The 21,621-nt window shown below is 31.3% G+C and overlaps 2 protein-coding genes across 3 annotated transcripts; one reads left to right on the forward strand and one right to left on the reverse strand.

Moving 5' to 3' along the window:
- On the forward strand, positions 3,314–4,168 carry LOC109344271. 2 transcript variants are annotated; one of them, XM_019582978.1, is made up of 2 exons: positions 3,314–3,533; positions 3,600–4,168. In XM_019582978.1, the coding sequence occupies exons 1-2, from the start codon at positions 3,375–3,377 to the stop codon at positions 3,903–3,905; spliced, it is 465 nt and encodes a 154-aa protein (XP_019438523.1). In that variant the 5' UTR covers positions 3,314–3,374; the 3' UTR covers positions 3,906–4,168. The 2 variants fall into 2 exon arrangements, with proteins under 2 accessions (XP_019438523.1, XP_019438522.1); XM_019582977.1 differs by having other exon boundaries at positions 3,317–4,168.
- Positions 15,460–17,669, reverse strand: LOC109344272 (14-3-3-like protein). The gene is made up of 4 exons (XM_019582979.1): positions 17,087–17,669; positions 16,554–16,676; positions 15,947–16,063; positions 15,460–15,846 (listed from the first exon to the last, which is right to left on the reverse strand). The coding sequence occupies exons 1-4, from the start codon at positions 17,570–17,572 to the stop codon at positions 15,793–15,795; spliced, it is 780 nt and encodes a 259-aa protein (XP_019438524.1). The 5' UTR covers positions 17,573–17,669; the 3' UTR covers positions 15,460–15,792.

Consider the following 21,621-nt stretch of genomic DNA (forward strand, 5'->3'; position numbering starts at 1 on the left):
CAGTTATAAGAAATCTTAAACTGACTGAATTGTGTTGGAAGAGAAAGTAAGGCCAAATGTATGAGTAAGTCTTCCGACATCTCAAGCTTAAGGGCCTTAAGTTTTGAAGCAATATTGGGCATTCCCATAATGTATTCCCTTATGTTTTCCTTGCCTTGATACCTCATGGAAATCAAGTTATGTAACAGAGTACTTGTTTCCGCTTTATCGCTCTTTACAAAGCGCTTTTCAATCTCAGCAAGGAAAGCTTTGGCACTGTTTATCTCATCCGAGATAGTACCCCTAAAGACCTCTGGAATGTCGCGCTTAATGATCATTAGACTCATGCGATTAGAGCGATCCCACTTCTCATAATCCTTACTCTCTTCAGAGGCACTGGATTCCAAAGGAGAAGGGGGTTGCTCTACCCTTAATACATAGTCTAGATCCATGCTGCCAAGAACAATTTCCATGTTCTCTTTCCAGTCCTTAAAATTATCACCATTAAGGACCGGAATCGAATTCAAATTCGCAGATATAGAAGCAATTGATGTAGCTGATTCAGACAAAAGACAAAGTATTAAAATATGCTCACAACTTAAAATTATCAATGTGCTAAAAATGGTATGTCCAAATCAAGATACCTAGTGCACCATTAACATCAAGTCTTTGGACAATGATATTAACTGCAAGTGGTACTCTTGTTGTAATGATCAAACATTTATAATAAGGCATGTCAACTGACGAATCCCTCTTTGGATTGATTCATCAGTCACATGTTTAAAAAAAACTTTAGAATTATAACATGTTTATCATCACAGGTGTGTATGATCTTCGGCCAAATATTAACTTTCCTTTGGGCCAGCTAATACCCGCATGAATGACCATACACACTTCCATCCATTATTCCTCATGAGTTTTATCCATGAAAGAGGTCACTTTGGCGACATTTCACTTCATGAACCTTAATGGACAACCAAATAACATAATGTATATTCCTTAAATGTAATAAAAGTTGCGGTGGTTCCATAGTTGATATATGAGATGAACCAGATTGTATTAAGGAGAAATCTAAATATAAATAGCATACGGATGCGCGCCTAAAGAACCTGTGATATAATTGTTTCAGAAAGATATGAAGTTGAAGTGAGAGATTGTTATAAATTTATAATTTCTAATTAAGGTGGACATTATATATTCGATAAAATGATATTAACTATTTATTTCTGGGGTTACATTATAAGTGATCTAATTACTGGTTCCCCTTATATTTCTAAAAGTTGATAAATAATATGAGCTTAATGGGTGGATACCCATCAGGTTAACCCATAGGGGATAATGTAAACCCTATAACTTAACTCATAAGGAAGGTTATGGTCTCCACCCACCAAATCAAATTCAATTTTCTCCTCTCCCCATCAGAGTGAAAACACAAGTCCCAAGAGGAATCAGAGATTTGGTTGAGGAAGACCATCATACCACAAAACCTCTTTCAGAAACGTAGATCAAAGGAGCACATCCAGGAACATGGATTCAGATATGACATTGCACCCTTTGATTCATATATGTGCATGAGAATCATGAAATTCAAGATTCTAGTATTGGATAGGATTGGTATTTTACCAATCACAAGAAATTCCTAACATAAAATACTTGTGAGATATCTCAAGTATATTTCATCTCACAAATTGACTAGAAATCCATCGTCTTTGTTACATCAAGAATAGAGCTTCTATGCCTTAGCCTGTAGTAGATCAATGATGTTGGTCATGGGACTATAGTTACGTTTATCACAAATACCCTTAACTTACAAAGACACTAAGCTCATAGAGCAAGAGAGGATAGTTTCACGAATACAAAGTGTAAAGTTACAATTGCCTCACATCATTTGTCCACTATGACCATAATGTGAGGTTCGAGTTGCTTCAGAAGCCTATAGCCTACACCACTACACCAAAGGGATCAGTTAGAAGTATTTTTTAGGAGACTTATAAAGGCCTGAAGTACTAAAATGAAGCCACTTTGTTATATAGAAATAATATTAGCACATAGCAATATTTTTAGGCCTAAGCAAGGGCTTTATTGACCTAATTCTTGGACCACCACCGGGGCAAATGACTTAAGGACTATCTTGATCTTTGTTGTTTATAGCTAATCTTGTATTTTTTATCTAAAATTACAACATATAAACGTGAGTGTGGTATTGTTTGAATGTCATATATTTCTTTTACATGTTTGAATAACATAAATATGGCAAAAGTGTGGGAGCATAGCAGCAAAGCGTGGCAACATAGACAGAACAAAAGTGGAGGATGGGAATAAACCTTGCCGCGTAGTCTTTACTATCTTTGTCCCAGATTTATACAGCATAAAACGGTTGTATTCATCAAACTTATGAGTATTTTTTATCTTATAGTCAAAGATTTGATTCCTATGAGTGATACGAATTCAAAAGATATTATTACTTACCTAAAAGGTGAGATGATATACTCAGTAATACCAAATATTGCTACAAATAACATGTAATATTATAGAATAATGTATTTCCATAGCTTTCTTTTCACTATAGTGGACATTTATTAATAATGAATTCAGAAATAAATTTTTATTAAAAAATGAGTTTTTTAGGTTTCAAAAATTCATTAGTCAATTTCAATACATATTTTGTATTCTTGAATTTTTAATTAATACCTTAAAAGCAATTGTAAGCGTTTGTTTAGGGGGTGCTCACTTTTGGTGTGTGAAGGAAGTAAGCAATGGCTTATGGCTCCCCCGATGTTTTTTGTAATAAATATTTATATATGACACTTTCAAAATATTTTATAAGATGCAAGTTTAAAAAAAGTTTTATTTCAAGGAATATTAATAGATTATTAGCCGATAATTTAAGGGAATATTTGTTTATAAATTAGATTTTGAAGAGAAAACAAAAGTCTCAAACTGTAAAATATATTTGTAAGATAACAATTTTTTTCTCCTCTCTAAAATCTATCTCCCAAATGGACTCTAAAGATATGAGAACATTTCACTAGACAAAAGTGCTGGTTTGATTTTGTCACGCCAAACCCATTTTTTTAATTTATGGATTTGAGATTTTCCATGCCGCCCACAGAAAAAAATTGCTTTGCCCTTTCCACGTACTCATCAAGATCTAATCACAACCACCAAATAATATCCCACTTGTCTCCATCACCATCGTTCATTTTATAATTTCTCGAAACAAAAGAAATTCCAAGTCTAATATCTTCAACTTGTACCTACAAAACCGTCAAAAGTACTTATTTTGAGGAAGCTCCCATGAACTATCACGGAAACTCAAACACACTTCACATTCCTCATTCATATCTATTTATTAACCACCTTCACATTCCAAATGAAAACTAAAACAAATCAAAATGGCAAACCTAAGAAGACCTTATTCTTCAAAGAACAAAGACATAGTTGGTTGGTTCAATCCCAATGGTCGTTGCAAGAAGCATCTCAAACATCACCAATCACCTGGTGTATGTTCTCTTTGTTTGAAGGACAAGCTTTCTCACCTTTCTTCTTCTTCTAAAAAACCAACTTCTTGTTCTTCTTGTGATTCATCTTCTGCTTCTTCTTCTTTGTCTTCATATTACTCTTCTTCTTCTGCTTCTTCTTGTGCTTCTCCCATGCACCCTTTTGAGGAAACAAAAAGTGGGTCTTCTTCTAATTCAATCTTTCTAATGAGTTCTTCTTCCAAGCATGGAATTGTGAAGAGTAGATCAATAGCTTTTCTTCCAAGAAGAAGAAAATATGGTGATGAAGATCATAATAAGAAGAGTGCTAAGAAAGAAGGGTTTTGGTTTAAGTTGCTTCATCCTAATAACAAGAGATCAATGGAGAAGGATATTAAGATGGTTCATTCAGAGTCTTTAAGAGAAACAATGACTTTAGCATGCTGATAGTGATGATCATGTATACAATTAAAATTCATCTGTAGTTAGTGATTCTTTCATTTTTTTTCCACTCTTAATTTTTGGAGTGGATCATATACAATATATTCATATTACTTAATTTTTCACATTCTTTCCTGCAACACAGAATAACCAAAAATTGAGATCTAGTGTTTTATTATTGTATGCATGTGTATTCTGCATATAAATCGATGCACACTTTTTGGATCTTGAATGAAAAGAATAAAAGATTAAACACATTTCTTTATGTATAACGGGAGGAATTATGTACGGTACGTATATAAAATTGTACAACGAATCAACAATATGCCAGCTGGGATTATTCCTTTTAGATTTGAATATTCTTCCAAAAAATATTTCTGTATAAAAGATCAAAGAATATTTATTCAGTTAATTTCTTTTAATTTTAATTATTCATTAATCACTATGGTAGAATTGTAAAAGAATGGCTTAAAAATTGACATTCAACAATGCCAAAATTGAAAAACAACAACAATGAACAACAATGAAAATTGGTATTCAACAACTCTTTGGAGAGCTATCTATGTGTAGAATATAAGATAAGATTCAGCATTATTTTTAAAGCATTGTACTTAGTGTCCAATCAATGCTTCATAAAATGCTTTTGATTGTTATACATTCAACTTGAGAAAGTGATATTAAATGTGCCATTTTGAAGGATAATTTTTTAAATAAGTGTTAGATATGCAACAATTAACAACTCTTTATCAAACAACAATGTTGAATGTGTCAAATCTATACTTTCAACTACACCTGCTAGAGCAAGTGTTGTTGATTCTCACGATAGTACTATTTCATATAACAATACTATTATATCAAACATTTTTTTGCATCTAGCAACACAAAACACACAAATAAATATATATATATATAGATTAAATAATCAACAATTTAAAGCAACAGAACACATATAATCAACCTCACTTATTACTATGACAATAAGTACATTTTTTATTTCCAAATCTATACAATCCAACAATATAGTGTATGCCTATCTATATATTGGTTAATCTACTAATCTTTCAACAATTAGGACATAGTCCATTCTTCCCAAAGTTGTATAATATGATCTAAGAGTATGTCAATACATTATTGAATTATTATATGCTCTTATCTTGTACGACGTTCTTTTGTTATTAGTGGATGAACTCTTTCATGAAGTACATCACATAATAGTTGCAATCAGTTGAGTTGTTTTAGCTTGGACACTGCAATTAAAAACAAAATAACATTAACTTTTGAACACATGTAAATACCTTTACATGAAATTTGTATACTATAATTGCTTGAAATTTACCTTTACATGAATTCATTTGATGATGTTTGACGTAGTCTTTAAGCGAATTTGTGATATGTAAATTTGCATGCTCCTAAACAAGGGAAACTACATAGTTATAATGTAAATGATAATAATTTCCTTCAAGATATGTTATAATCCAAATAAAACCACATACCTCGTGAATATGTCCTCATGTCGAGTTGAGGTACTAGTTCACATTACCATGAACCAATGAATCCATATAGTATATTTATTCTTCAATGTGATTTATACGATCAACAACCAATGACGCTTACAAAAATTTTATAGTTAGAAAATGATAAACAAACTACATTATGTGGAAGATAAATTATGTTTACAAAAAAAATGTCCACCCAACATTATAAGGTGCAATGAGTAATTACTTATTGGGTTTTCTTGAAGACTATCAGCAGTATGAACACTTTCGTTCAATAAAAAAGATGTCCTTTGTGGTGATATGAACATCAATGGCTTTTCATCCCGACAAATTTTTCATACAACTATCTAAATGAACATAAAAGGAAAAAATAGATAATTAAAAGAAATAAAATACATATATGCAAATAACATAAGAACTCATTCAATCGCGATCAAAAACTTCATTCACATTGATGAATTCTTTTGTGGCATCATGTGGGATAGTTATTAACAATACATTATCATCTCACATGTCTGTTAAGTGCCATTTTATGAATAAAATGTATATGATTTTGGGGTACTTAGTGTGTTGTCATGATGCAAATTGTGTACAACTTCCAAGAACTTAGTTTAATTTTGTCTTGTTTAGGAACTTACATGTGTTTATGTCAATTGCAGACTAAGAAACATTAAAAAGAGGAGAAAAATGAGAAGTTTGAGGTTTTTGAACACTACACCTCTCGCTTGAGCCACAGCCTTGCCCAAGCAAGAAGAATGCTCATCACCCAAACGAGGGGATTGTTGCTCAAGTGACAAATGAAGAAAAAAATGTTTAAACCCCTGCATGTCCCTCGCCCAAGCGAGGGACTGTCGCTCAAGCGACAAATGAAGAAAAAAGAACATGTTGCCCCGCCTAGTCCTCACCCCAGCGAGGTGTTCATGGTTGAAAGTGGTCATTTCTCTCGCTCAAGTGGGAATCTCTAGCTTGAGTGAGAGACCAGAAGTCTGAAACAAATATAGGCAGTTACGAAAATTAAAAGGAGTTATCCAACCATTTTCTAAGCTTTTTCCACACGATTTTAGAGAGAGAAACACTAGAGATGAGGAGAGAAGTCGTGGGAACGACTTTAGATCTATAATTTCTCGTAATTTCTCATGATAAGAGTATTGTAATGGCAAGGATGAGTGACTAGTTTTTCAGTGTTGGGATTGAAAATGTAATCTTATAACCTTTGTACTCTTGGATTCAATTCTTTAATGTATTCAATTATGTTGGGTTTATTCAAGGGGAAGTGGAATCGGAAAGTGTGTGGTACCCACACTTGAGGGGTAGATTGTTGGGTTTATTCAAGTGTGAAGTCCCACATTGGATATGCGGGCAAGAATGAAAGGGTTTATAAGAAGGAAAGGCTCATGGAACTAATGCCTTAAGGTTTTGGTTCAAGACGTGGTGTCTCACTTGTGACTCTTCACTCTTCCCATACCCATGTAAAAATGGAACTCCCTGGTGGTTGGAGGATCCCCGGTCGCAGTCTGGTCCAACAAGTGGTATCAGAGCTGATGGTTTGGCTGGGACATGGTGGACTTAAGGGGGAGCGGACCGGAAAGTGTGTGGTACCCACACTTGAGGGGGAGATTGTTGGGTTTATTCAAGTGTGAAGTCCCACATTGGATATGTAGGGAAGAGTGAAAGGGTTTTATAAGAAGGAAAGGCCCATGGAACTAATGCCTTAAGGTTTTGGTTCAAGACGTGGTGTCTCACTTGTGACTCTTCACTCTTCCCATACCCATGTAACAATGGAACTCCCTGGTAGTTGGAGGCTCCCCGTCGTAGTCTGGTCCAACAAATTATTTGATTTTGGGAAGTTTATCTCGCGCTTAATGCTTGAATTTACTTTGCTACTAAATTCTTGATCTTATATACAAGTTTAACTGAGAAGTTGAACTTGGTATCAAATTTGGTTTATCTTCCTTCTCTAGGAATGAACAATGATGTATGAATTGCTTTTACATTAAACTTAAGACTAGATAATTGGTTAAATATCCAATGAATTTATATTTGAGTAATTATCTAAGGATTTTGTACTCAAGGAATTGATACAAATGATTCGAAGAAAATGTGCATCAAAATCTTTAATTTCACAAGTTATGCGGAATTGAATCTAAAGATTGCAAACAGAAAGAAAGATGAACTTCAATCTTAACTTATTTAATTTCATAGTTTAACTTTTACATTTTTACAACTTTATTCAAAAACCAAATGAATATCAAAATCCTAAATCTTGTAAATATATACTCAATCCACTTCTTCAAGAATTAGTATAAATTTACTTTACTCTCTGATGACAATATCACGATATTTACTTGACTTTGTTACTTGAACGATACGGTTCACTTGTTGTACCAAAAATATCAACAATGTCTTATGCATGCATCTTAAGAAGATTGAAAAATTTAATGTTATGAAAGGTTAGATGCATATTGACCAAAATATCGTACTAGGTTAAATGTAAAAAGTCAATTTTTGAGAATGATATTTATTAAGAACGATAACTACACAATCTGAAAGAGATTAATTAGTTGTTTAATAAGATGTATCCTTAATTATACCAAATATATATAACTTTCCTTCTTATCGTGATACTCGTTTACTCTGTCTTTCTTTCTTTGCTTGGTCATAAGTCATAACACGTGATGAGTTTTAGTCATAATGGAAACAACGTAACCCAACTTGACAGCTCTTAAACAATTCCCGTGGGTCCATTACATGTTCCTCCTTGCAATTTCCTTTGCATGCGTTGTAAAGTTCAAACTGCTGAATTGGCACCACAAAGCTGAAAACTAATATCTGACTGAACACGCATGAATAAAAATAAAGAATAATAATAAAGCGAAAAGTATAAAGAGGAATTGGATCCAATCTTCGCGGCAATTTCAAAGACCACAAGTTCTGGGAAATAACAACACGCAGGTAAAGGAGTTCTATATATTTGTGAGGGAAAAAATTGATGTGATAATAATATATGATAATGTAGTGACTCTGTATAAATTCTTATCTAACAAAATAAATACATTATACTCTATATTTATAGAATACAAAAGTTTATAATACAAAAGTTTATAGACACCCACCGTTGAATTTTTTTTGTTAACCTAACTCTCTCAAGTTGTCATGGGAAAAGCTTGGTTGTTGTAAATCAGTTGCCCTTTTAAACAAAGAAGTAGCCAAGCCTTTTATGATGTCTTTCATACTAATCATCTCACTCATTGTGTTCCTCAAGTGACACCCATTGTACTCCACCGATTTTTTCTAGAGATTATTAGATTAAGATGTTTGTTTAGAAGGTATTGGGGTTTTACAATTTAAGAAAAAATGATTTATAATTCAGATTTAACAAAAATCTTTAAGAATGTGAATACTATAAAAGTTTAAAATAGTAAAGATTGATAACTTTAATATGAGCTACGGATGAGTAACACTCGGCTCGACCCATAGACTCATCTCAATCAATGAGATAGGGATGGGTCTGACTCGTTCAAATAAATAAAAATGGACAGACCTGATTAAAAGGATAGACATATCATAAAAAAAAGATGGGTTCGAGTTTATGTCCGAGTCATCCAGTCTATTCCTTATAGTTATATATCAAAAATAATTGAATAAGTACCTATCATTATCCATTATGTTCAGTCCATATAACTCAAATATATAGAAGTCCACACAACATATTCACATTACTTGTCATATCATTCTTATTCTTTACCATTTTTTCATTGTTTAATTTTCATGGATAGTGAAGGACTGTTGCAATGAGAGTGAACGACACTATGACGCTTAAGAGTTGATTATTTTTTCTCTCTATTGTTTGTTATTCCTCTTTGAAATTGTTATTGCTTATGCTACTGCCTCTGATTTCCAATACCCCAATACCCTTCAACCCATTTTCTTCATTTTTTCCCATTATTTTCAAGCCACCATCCAATCCATAATAGATCCTAGTCATTTTCTTTGGTAGGTAACCGCACTATTTCTAAACTTTGACTATCACAAAATATAAAATATAAAATTTAAAACATAAGCTTCAAAATAATTGATGCAATTTATTTATAATTGATATGACAAAGCATCTTTTATGTAGTAAAATTTTATTTGAACAAAATTAATCATTAATTTTTAATAGTTATTGCAGTACATTGTGTCCAAATGAAAATTATAGTGGCACCTACATTTTAGAATGAGAGTGGAGGTCACAAGTTGTCAGATATTCTCTGCCTACTTACTCCCTTTGGTTGAATATCTGCTTACATAAAAGTGTTGCATATTTTATTTAACTAATGTTTTGTTTAGCTAAATTTTCTTAGTTTTTGTAAAATTTTGTATAATAGATCTATGCACTATAACTACGTATGGTATTAAATGTTGAGTTGTGTGTACTAGTCTTCTTGTTTATAGTAACTAGCAAGTTACCCGTGCATCAGCACGGAGTAATACTTCTTTGCTGCAAGATTAATAATACATATTACATATACATTTATATGGTTAAGAAATACGTGTCACTCGTGCATTCGTATTGTTAAGAACACACATGTGACCCGTACATTCGCATGACTAAAAACATACATGTTATCTATACATTCGCATTACTAAGAAAACACATGTTACTCATGCATTCGCATAGTTAAACCACACATATTACTCATACATTTACATTATTAAGAATACATATCTTACCTGTATATTTGCATGTTCAAGCACATAAATACGATTTTTAATGAAAAAATGGAAATCAAATCGTTATACTATATGAGTTTTTTTTATTATGAATATATTTAAAAGTTATAAAAAACTTCAATTTGGAATTTGATTTTTTTAAAAATTCAAAGAATCTAAAATATTAAAATTCAGTGGGAAAGGTGTCACAAAACTTTGATGAGGTGAAAAATACAATTATTCTTAGATTAATGGTAAACATTAAATAATATACATAGATTAATGTAAAGAAATAGTTTGAATGTGAAAAATGATTTCAATTTCATCCAATGTTCAATGTCTATTGCATTTTAACATAACAAAAACCAAACGGTAATTAGTATTAAATTATTAACATATAAAATATATAAAAAGTAAGGATAATGTGGGAAAGTACATAGTAATAACATAGAATATTTTAGGAGGGAAAAAATGTGAGAAGGAAGTGACATGTGGCATGAAGGAAAAAAATGTGAGAAGGAAGTGACATGTGACATGAATGAGTTTTTTTTTTAATTAATAACATAGAACATTTTAGGAGAGGAAAATGTGAGGAGGAGGTGACATGTGGCATGAAGGGGAAAAATGTGAGGAGAATGTGACATGTGACATGAATGAGTTTTTTTATTATATTGTTAATAAAATAGATAGATTTCATCTAATGTTCAGTGTCTATTGCATTTTAACATAACAAAAACCAAACGGTAATTAGTATTAAATTATTAACATATAAATATATAAAAAGTAAGGATAATGTGATAAGGTACATAGTAATAACATAGAATATTTTAGGAGAAAAAAAAAATGTGAGAATGAAGTGTCATGTGATATGAATGAGTTTTTTTATATTTTTTAATTAATAACATAGAACATAATAGGAGGGGAAAATGTGAGGAGGAGGTGACATGTGGCATGAAGGAAAAATGTGAGAAGAATGTAACATGTGGCATGAAGGAGTTTTAATGTGAGGAGAATGTGACATGTGACATGAATGAGTTTTTTTATTATATTGTTAATAAATAAGTCAATAGGATACACTTGATTATCCCAATTTGAGTTTGTATATCCCCTTAATTATTTAAAAATTGAAATAGTAATAAACCATCAATTAAAAATATGCATTATATAATTTTGACTATTTTTTTTGCAGAGATGGTGACAAAGATTCCCGAGTCACAAAGAGTTAACTATGAGCATGCAACATGAATCTTGATCGATAGAAAATCAGTTAATTTTTAGTTTTTGTTACTTCGTGTGAACTCCAATTTAAGTTTCACTTTTCAGTTAATAGCTAGTTATTGTATTCATTTTTTTGTGAACTTTTTAGTACTGGCATGTTGTTCTCATGTGCTTTTTTATCATTCACAAGAACACTTAAGCTTATGTTGACACTTGACAATTTAAATTATTCTGAAATTTTCAATGTCTTCTATAATTTTCAATCACATGATTGTAATGGTTTTTAGTTTGAAAGATGCAATTTATGGTTTGTAATTTATATATTGATATATGTGGGATGTAAGTTTTAGTTAAGTTTATATACAAATTGTTATAATTTTGATTGTGCATGCTTAAAGATTTGAGGAAAAAAATCTATGTTTGTCATTTTGTCATTTTTCAACCCGGACTCATCCATATCTTGACCCGTCTTATTCTGGACTCATCCATATCTTGACCCGTCTTATTCTGGACTCATCCCTCACGTGTCCCATCCTAAGTAAGGACGAATTCAGGTTCAAAAATTGACCCGATCAATATTTAAAGACGGGTGAGGACATGCTTATCCCTTCACAACTTGTTGCACACTCACCTCTAATATGAGCTAGTCCAAACAATTTATTATGTTGCTAAAAATTGTTACGAATAATAACATAATAAAATCAAATAATAACTATCAAGAAAAATATAAATTATAGATAAATTTAAATAAAATTAAACTAATTTAATCTTGAATAAGATAATATTCTATCAATTCAAATATTATCCATCAAATAAATATATATATATATATAAGACAATAACATTAGAGGTTCCACATGGTAATGCCAAATGTGACTTAACACTCCATTGGATTCAAATTGAGTAAGAATACTTTTTATTAATGGAGAGACAAATACTACAAAATCAAGAGAAAAAATAATATGATAAAGATATTTTTATTATTTTATATATAGTGAAATATCATATTTGTCATTGAAAATACATTAAAAAACAAGTAATTGTCTCTCCATTTAATGGAGATGATCTTTGTTCACTCGAATTAGGTTTCTCTCTAACTGAATCCAGTGCTACATGTCAAGAGATTTACTCGATACTTGACCATCCAGTACTGGCAAGGATCTCAACCTATTTTTTTTATTACTTCTTTATAATTTTTCTTACCATTTCCATCCCCTCCCTCCTTTTTTCCTCTCTAGATTCTATTGTGGTCCCTCTCCCAGTCTCCCTGATGTACACAAAATCTATTTTTTTTCAAATTTGCAACTAAATTGTTATTAATATATCAACAACAATTGAGTCTTATAATCATTTCACTCACATTGACTGAAAAATGCATCTTTGCATACAAGTTAAGAAAATAACATGTTTCATACCTTAACCTGATGCCAGAAATAGATGACACATTCAATACATGCTGCTATAAACATAACTTTTGTAGATATAAATATTGAACTTTCGACAACCATTCTTTATTTCCTCATTATAATAACATTTTCTAGTTACATATTTCCTCATCTAATTTTTACATACATACTTAACTAATTATATAATAGTCCAAATAGAGACAACAAAATACTTCCAAGAAATGTTATAGTGGTACTAGCAGATGAGAAGATCGGGTCAATTAAGCCACAGTATGGCCCATGAAAAACAAGAATCCATTAATATTAATTCCAAACATTTTAGAAAGCTGCCCCTAAAAGAGTTAGGATTCTCTTCGGTAAAGAAGAAGTAAATACACTTATAAGGAAAAAATAATATATTTTAACACTTTTATTTTTAAAAAGGAAAAGTTCATAAAACTTCTTAAATTTTATGTGTTTTGCAAGTAGACACTGTAAACTATTTTTACTTCCTAATTATTCCTTAACCTTTAATTATTGGCCTCTATCTACATACAATTTTAAATTACTAACAATGAAATTGGAATTAACATACTAAAATTAACAACAAAAGCTGGATTTTTGTTTTCAACAACAACACGAGTTACATTATGAGGAATACTGATAAATACTACATCCTCATCTTCTTGTAGCTCAATGATGTATGTGTTCCATTTTATTTGATGAAAACTAGACAGAAGTATAAAAGATACTGAAAATTGATCATTTATCAACTTGCATTTGCTTTTAAATAATTCAATTATAGTGAACTTCTCAGGGTACTCCATTTTGAAACAGTTCATATAGAGATATTAGATTTACACATACACATATTAGGAAAGAAAGTGGAAGGAAAGAGAATTGAAAGAAAGAAAAGTAGTAATAAATGAGATGATAATTTTATTGTTTAGTATGATTGAAAATGAAAGGTAAGTGAGAGGAAAGAAAAACATATTTATATAATGTATTGAAAATGACATAAGTGCCCTCATTATATCTATATAATTATGTAAATATCTAATTTTTAAATTACATTACTAAATAATTTATTTTTAATAATATTAATTAATATTTTTTAATTAACACATAATCTAAGTTCAATAACAATATTTGTTTATAAAATTCAAAGAAAATCATTAACATTTTATATACATCTTTTTCACAATAGTGTGCCTAGAAGAAAATATAACTGATATTCGACAATCACTTTTATATTTTTAATCATCTCACTTCTACATGTTTATATTTTGTCTCTCTAATTTATTTATTATTTGTTACTTTGTTGATAATTTTAAGTAATGATATTTCTTTTTTCTTTTCACTTCATCTTTTAACATACATAACTACTATTTATTTGTGAGTTCAAAAACAACAAAAATAAAATTAAGTTAACTAATGTCACATAAAAATGAATATCAACAAAGAAATTTATTACATTGTATTTATTTTCACCTAGATTATTGTTTTTTCAATTCATGATGAATGACAAATTTGGAATTTTTGATGGTTTTCATTCTTTCGTTTATTTTCTTCCCAACTTAGGGAGGAAAAGTTTTTTGTGGGAATTTTTTCCTTCCTCCCTATTTGATTTTGGAACCAAAGGGTGGAAATTTTTTGAAGTTTTCCACCACTTTTCTTTACTCATCTTTTCTTTCCTCTTGTTTTCTATACAACCAAACATAGTGTAAATGGACTAAAATAACTGTTTTGAACTATTGACCAGAGAAGATGATTGATTTAAAAAATATATGAAACAGCGACATCTCACTCATCTTGTTATCATTAATATAAACAGGTTAGTGGGAGGACTAATATGAATCAAAATTTGAAAATTGGGAACTGAAGTAAGAATTTAAATTTATTAGGGAGGTGCTCAGAAAAAAACATAAGCCGTTCAAATGAGCCTTTACTATGTAGTTAAAGACACTCCATTCTTTTTTTATTTTCCTCATGTCATTAGGAGTACACGACCCACACATAGAAATACATGACAATACTTCCTTGAACCCACAAGCGATCAAATTTGTGAACAACTCGTGTATATCATCTCACTTCGACAGGAGAAGGCTGAATATTTCCCCCTAAGACGATTAATATGAAAGAATGATTAATTTAATATGACATGATATTTTATATGTTAAGGTATTTAAATATTTTGATAGTGACATTGAGGTCGATGGCGTGGGGAAGCTGTTGAACGCATACTTTGACGCAATCACGCATTCAATAGGTTACAGTCACGACAAGGATTTCTGTCATTAAAAAAAATGTATGGACACATTTAATCTGACTCAAATATAAATAGACAGAAATATGAAATAATGATCTAATTCTAAGATACAACTGGTAGATACTTGGGTGTATGTAAACGGCCTAGTCGGTCCTCAGAATTAAATATATTCTGCTTAATTTCATCTAAATGAAGGTTGATTCTACCTGGAGTTTGAGTCAATTTACTTCAATAATTGATAAATGGAGTGGATATAAACTTTGGGATAGGAAATGTAGCTCCCATAAAACAGAACCAATATTTGCCTCCTCATTCAAACCGATTACCAAAAAGTATCTAACATTAGTCTATCGGAATGCACCAAAAAGAATAGCACTAAAGAAGTAAGGATTCTAAAACCTGAACGACATTAGTAGAGATGGCGTGAAGCACATATACAAATTACTAGAAACAAGGTACCAGACCTTCAAAAGTCAAAGGTAGATAATCCTCAATCACAGAGAAAACCGATAAAGATTAAATCAAGAAGATTTTGAGGTTTTTGGAAAGAATATGAATAAAGCTAACATCCTTTTTCACTAAAATTCAGAAAAATCAAGTTCACTTGAAAGAAGAATCTTAAAATTACAATTCCATATAATAAAAACTTGAAAAATAAACATTTTGGAAACACTATGGAAGGACAAACTAAAACGGCCCAGTACAACCATAATTCATAACAGACATGAATGGTCTAAAATCTCAGTACCCAACGAGATTGGAAACAAGTACTTTCTCCCTTTAAAAACATACGGGGGAGAAGTTCAATTCTAATGAGCAGTAAAATATCTTTATTACTGTTCATCAGGTTTAGGTGCTGCTTCTTTAATATCATCTGCTCCATCATCCTGAAACACCACAAAGAATAAACCAAATAAATATATTTCATGTGGGGGAAAATGATGGGATAAAAGAGTTGCAGGCCTTATCGCAAACTCAAATCAATACCTGCATGTCAGAGGTCCACAGGGTGAGATTATCACGGAGAAGTTGCATGATCAAAGTGCTATCCTTGTATGACTCCTCTCCCAGTGTATCCAATTCAGCAATTGCTTCATCAAAAGCCTAGCGAATATCAAAAGAAAGAAGATTTTTCAGGATTATGTAATTGGGAAATATCATTAGAACATGACAACTCATAGAAAAGTCATGCTCTTGCCACTTGTACCAAACACTTTAACAAAGATAACTACAATAATATATTCCATGAAGATCCCGCATCATCTTTTCTCAGCTGTCAAATATTGAATAATACAGAACAGCCAAAAAATGTTATAAAAATCGGACCATTCATCCAGTAAAGTGATTATAAGGATACAACATCAAACTCTATATTCCATACTGAAAGTAATAGAACCTAACATAAAATCATTGCAGCTTCAACATCCACAAAATGTAATAAACTTCAGAAAATATTCCTATTAATCAATGGACAGTGAGTATTAACAATTCCATTCAATTACCTTCTTTTCTCTCAACAAACATCCAGAAATGTGTTCCACCTATAGTAAAAAAATAACATGGACATGATATTCAGTCTCTTTGGAAATCTAACCTGTTTTGCAAGGTTGCAAGCACGGTCAGGAGAGTTGAGAATTTCATAGTAAAACACAGAGAAATTCAGAGCAAGACCCAGCCTAATTGGGTGAGTTGGAGGCAGTTCCGTGTTTGCAATGTCCTGCACAACAAAAAGCATCAATAATCATATTAACATAATCACATGTAGAATTCATCTCTCAATAAGATACAAAAATATTCAAATGAAAGGCCACAACAAAAATCAAATTCAATTCAAATTATACTAGAGGAACAACGCACAACTATATCATTCGAAAGATGAAAAATCATGACAACAGGAGAAGCTATTTCAAACCAGTAATCAAAACATGAATAACCGTTCACTTAAAAAGAAACACTAATACTAATTCCTTTTTCATATAATCAGTTGAGGTAGAGAAACTAATATAATTGACTTTTTCATGTATATTTGATAATAATTGCATAATAAGAAATCAACATTGCAAATGAAGTCAATTAAACAATCAGATCTGCATTATAAAATCATAGAAAATGAAAAAAACGGTTAACCTGAGCAGATTTGTAAGCGGCGAGTGTGCTTTCAGCGGCGTCCTTACGTTCAGCACCAGTCTTGAACTCAGCAAGGTACCTGTGATAATCTCCCTTCATCTTAAGGTAGAAAACCTTAGAATCTCCAGAAGAAGCAGAAGGAATGAGACGCGAGTCAAGGAGCTTTAAGATTCCATCGCAGATGTTAGAGAGCTCCGATTCAATCTTAGATCTATAGTCACGGATAACGGAAACATGATCATCGTTGCCTCTGCTCTCCTCCTTCTGCTCAATCGAGGAGATAATGCGCCACGAAGCGCGTCTCGCTCCGATCACGTTCTTATACGCGACGGAGAGGAGGTTTCGCTCCTCGACGGTGAGTTCCTCGTTATCGGCGGCGGCGGAGACTTTCTCCATGAACTCCACCATCTCTTCGTAGCGCTCGGCTTGCTCAGCGAGCTTCGCCTTGTAGACGTACTCTTCGCGAGGGGAAGGTGCTGCCGCCATTGTTGAATTTTAGAGAGAGAAAGAATGAATGAAAATATGAGGAACACGGAGAAAGGGAAATGGTGGATTTTGAGGGTACGAAATCCGAAAATTGCGTTGTTTGGGAGATGCAATGTGAAGCGTTGGATTGATGATATGATATTTTGGTATTTATTAATTTTGAATAATTTTGTTTTTTAGGAAAATGAAAAAAGGAAAAAGTGACAGCTGTCAAACACGGGTTTTTGAAACCGGAAAGGTTGGTCTCTTTCTAGCTGTCATTTTGAATTGATGTGATGGACAGTAATTGATGAGATGGATCCCTAAACCAAGAATAGTACTTTTTTTTGTCGGTTTGAAAATTATTTTAACAAAAAAAAAGAAGATCAATAAAAGTTGGTTTAGTAATATAAGATAAGAGAATGAGAATAATGTATCTCGTCATATAAAGAGATAATTTATCTTCTTTAGCCAGTAAAAATATGATATATGTGCTATTTTTTTATATTTAAAAATATTTTTTTGTATAAAATAATAAAACATGAGACATGTCATGATTTTTTCATGATAGGATGAGATAATTTATCTTCTTATACAAGGAGATACTTCATTCCCTAAGAGAATACCCACCCAAAGAAAGTTTCTATTAACAAGGTGTAACATCTCATTAAATACCTAAAAAGAATAAAATGTTGATAATTCAATTTTGTAGAGCAATACTAACAGGTTAAACTCATTCATCCTTAAAATAATTAATTCATTATAAATATGGTAAGATATAGCTTTTAGGTCCCAAAAAACGAACAAGGTCACTCTTTTATTAATTTATTTATCATTTCTGTGGAAACTATGGATGGATAAAGATCAACTTGGAAATAGAAGGAATTGGCCCTTATGGAGATTGTATATGGTGAGAAACAACTTGGGCCTTTAAAAGTGCTTTCTCTGTACCCCACATTGTTTTCTTTTTCTTTGGTCTGTCCTCATTAAGTTAGGAATTAAGAAAGTGGTAGGTCACAATAGTACAATACTCACTAATGGGGAGTACATCTTATATTTTAAAGTTTGTACTACTCTATATATTATTTATTTTTCATTAATCATCAAATATGAAATTAATATATATTTTATTTTTTTAACCAATAAAAAATAATGAATACATGAAATGGTACAAAGTTTATGATGAGATATGTGTTTCACTACTCACCAGTAAAATTCTTAAGTTTCATGCCAAAACTTAATATTAATTTTTTAATGTAATATAACTGGTAAAAATTATTTAAGTTTTTTCCCTTTGAACGCGTATATTAATTAATTGTTTTAGTTTTACTGGCCAAACATCTCTCCTTAAAAAAGTTACACGAATTCCATGATAATGTCAACAAATTAAAACCAATGAAACATCTGTATGCTGTATATATATGCATGACACAGGCTAGATGTTTAAACAGTCAAGTGGAATGTACCAAAAAAACAGTCAAGTCGATTTAAAAAACATTAAAAATAAATTATTATATTATCTAATAACATGATTATTATATTATTTAAAAACATCCAATTTTATGCAAGTTGAGGAAGAAATCAGCTGGCCAATAAAAAATTCATTTCTTTATACAGGGAATCTCTCACCATTTTTTAGTATAGAAGGTATTGAGTTTATTCAAGTGTGAGTCTCTATTGGATATGTGGGGAGGAGTGAAAGAGTTTATAAGTAGAAAATATCTATGAAACTAATGTCTTAAGGTTTTGGTTTCAGACGTGATGTCTCACTTATGATTATTTACTATTCTCATACCCTAGTAATAATGGAACTTTCCCGTAGTTAGATGTGGACTTAAGGGGAGTGAACTTCAATTCAAGAAGTTTGCTACTTCTTGTGGTTGAGTTATTTGATATTGGTTTAGTTTGATTTCATTTAATACAATCTAAACAAACATCCCAATGACCAAAATTCAAAAGAGTTAAAATCTCACTTTTTGTTAATATTATTATCCTTTCTTTTGATATATTGCCTAATCTTTGATGCCACAAGTAATCAAAATTCTTATCAAAATCTTTAAGCTTGCTACCAACCTCATGTTCAACATTTAATAAAGATTCCTTAAATTTAAAATCCTCTGACAGAAAAACAAATTATTGTTATTTAAGTTAAACACATTTATACATGAGTCATATTATTTCACTTGGAATCCTCTAACGGAAATACATATTAAGTTTTAGACTTCTACTACAAATTTGATGTTGAAATTCCCAATATAAAACAAAAAAGCAAAAGTCAATAAATAATTTTTGGTCTAGGAGATTATGATCATTATTTTTTTTGTTTTTAGAAATATTTTGATGAAAAAATCATCTTCGGATGGTGGAGCCTCATTTATAAGCAACCATGTTTGCTTTTTATCTTTATTAGTATCTCTGTTGGCGTCTCTATTGGTATCCTAAGCCAATCAAAATATATTATTTAATTAGAAAAAAAATTATAAAAAAATTAACCAATATTTTTATTATTTTATGGAATACTATAGAGACATATGGACATAAACTTTTGTAACAAATGATCCCTCTTCCACGACTTATGCTTGCTCCATATCAGTGTGGGAAAAAGACATCGATTGTTATTCAGGTAAAAAATCATTTACCTTAGCTCGATAGTGGGCCATTGTTTTAACTAGCGTGGGCCTTCTTTTACGCTTTATAAGTGTGACGACCCAAAACCTAGTGGACCAAGAACCTATTTGATCGAGCCGAAGTGCTCTATGTTCTATTAGAGAGGTCTTTTAATAGACCAAGTCTGTTCATTTATTGAATGTGCTCAAGCTAGTCCAAGTGAACTATCCTATTTTAACGGCTCTACAACTACAATAATGCATCAATATCTTCATTTCCTTTAGGAGGTAAGTCTTATATCACTAACCTTTTCTTATTTAGTGTGGTTTGAATACCTATATGGATATCATTCTCACATTGCCAAATGATTTCAAGATAGAACCTTAACATGATATTGTAGTCAAAGTCCAATTTTTCATGATTATCATTCGTCGAAAGATGATATTTCTTCATGGGTCAAAGGTAAAATATTCACATTGTTTGACAAACTTATGTAGAGGACATGTTGAGAAAGAAGTCATACATTGTGTGCCTCATTCTCCAATTTGTGGTTTAAATACTTATTAAATTAATCCTTTCATTGTCAACTAGTTTTGAAATGAAACGTTGATATGATATTATAGCCAAAATCCAACTTTTATTAGGCCAAAAAATGATACTTACGTAATATGGCCTCTAATTCAATAGATTTCTATAAAGGAATGATGGTGAATAAATTCCACATCTCCTAGCTAGCTGTTCCATGTGTGAGTTAGATATTCACTATGCCAGAATAGCAAAACAACATCGCTTAAAATTATCATTTAACAGCGCTTTTGATGTGCTTTCTATATGAGTGCATTAGTCATAAGGTTATATTTAATAGCATTTTTTTGAAGCGCGGTAGAAAGTAGACATTTAACAACACTCACTGAGTCAAATGTTGTTAAATGTCTACTTTCTAAATAAGACAATAGCTCTCTCATACATTCTATCAAACACGTGACAATCATGTCCAACTCCACCACATTTACAATAGATTTGTTAAATCACCAACAACTCTAGCTACATTCAACTTTAACATATTCCAATACTATAAAATAACATATTAGTAATGAGATCTTACGCAAATTGTTCATTCTTTTTCCTCCAATGTGCAAGTCCTTACAGAGTATTTATGTGTTCCTCAACGATCAATGCAAGCTGCAAATACAAATAAAAAATATCATCTCTAAACAAATTGCAAAAGTTATAAAAAAATACAAAATTAGCGGCAATTGATAAATAATATTTACCATTACACTCAAACCTTGTGTTATAAACCGGTGAACCATAGCCAAAATCCTAGAACATCATAGCTGCATAACTTCACAACAAATAAAGACTTGTTATTTATGGTGTAAATACAAACATGAAGACTGAATCAAAAAGAAATAAATGAGTTAAAATAAGATAATGATTTACCTCATGCGTGAAGAGAAAAA

The sequence above is a fragment of the Lupinus angustifolius genome, chromosome LG03, assembly GCF_001865875.1.
Source record: "Lupinus angustifolius cultivar Tanjil chromosome LG03, LupAngTanjil_v1.0, whole genome shotgun sequence".
Lineage (NCBI taxonomy): Eukaryota > Viridiplantae > Streptophyta > Magnoliopsida > Fabales > Fabaceae > Lupinus > Lupinus angustifolius.

What these genes read in the sequence shown, in the direction of transcription:
- LOC109344272 (XM_019582979.1), bottom strand. Translation starts at nt 17,572, where the DNA reads ATGGCGGCAGCACCTTCCCCTCGCGAAGAGTACGTCTACAAGGCGAAG. An exon ending in CCGCTTACAAATCTGCTCAG is followed by an intron (nt 16,677 to 17,086) that starts GTTAACCGTTTT and finishes TTTGTTGTGCAG; the next exon opens with GACATTGCAAACACGGAACT. An exon ending in CTTGCAACCTTGCAAAACAG is followed by an intron (nt 16,064 to 16,553) that starts GTTAGATTTCCA and finishes GATATTCGCTAG; the next exon opens with GCTTTTGATGAAGCAATTGC.
- LOC109344271 (XM_019582977.1), top strand. Translation starts at nt 3,375, where the DNA reads ATGGCAAACCTAAGAAGACCTTATTCTTCAAAGAACAAAGACATAGTT.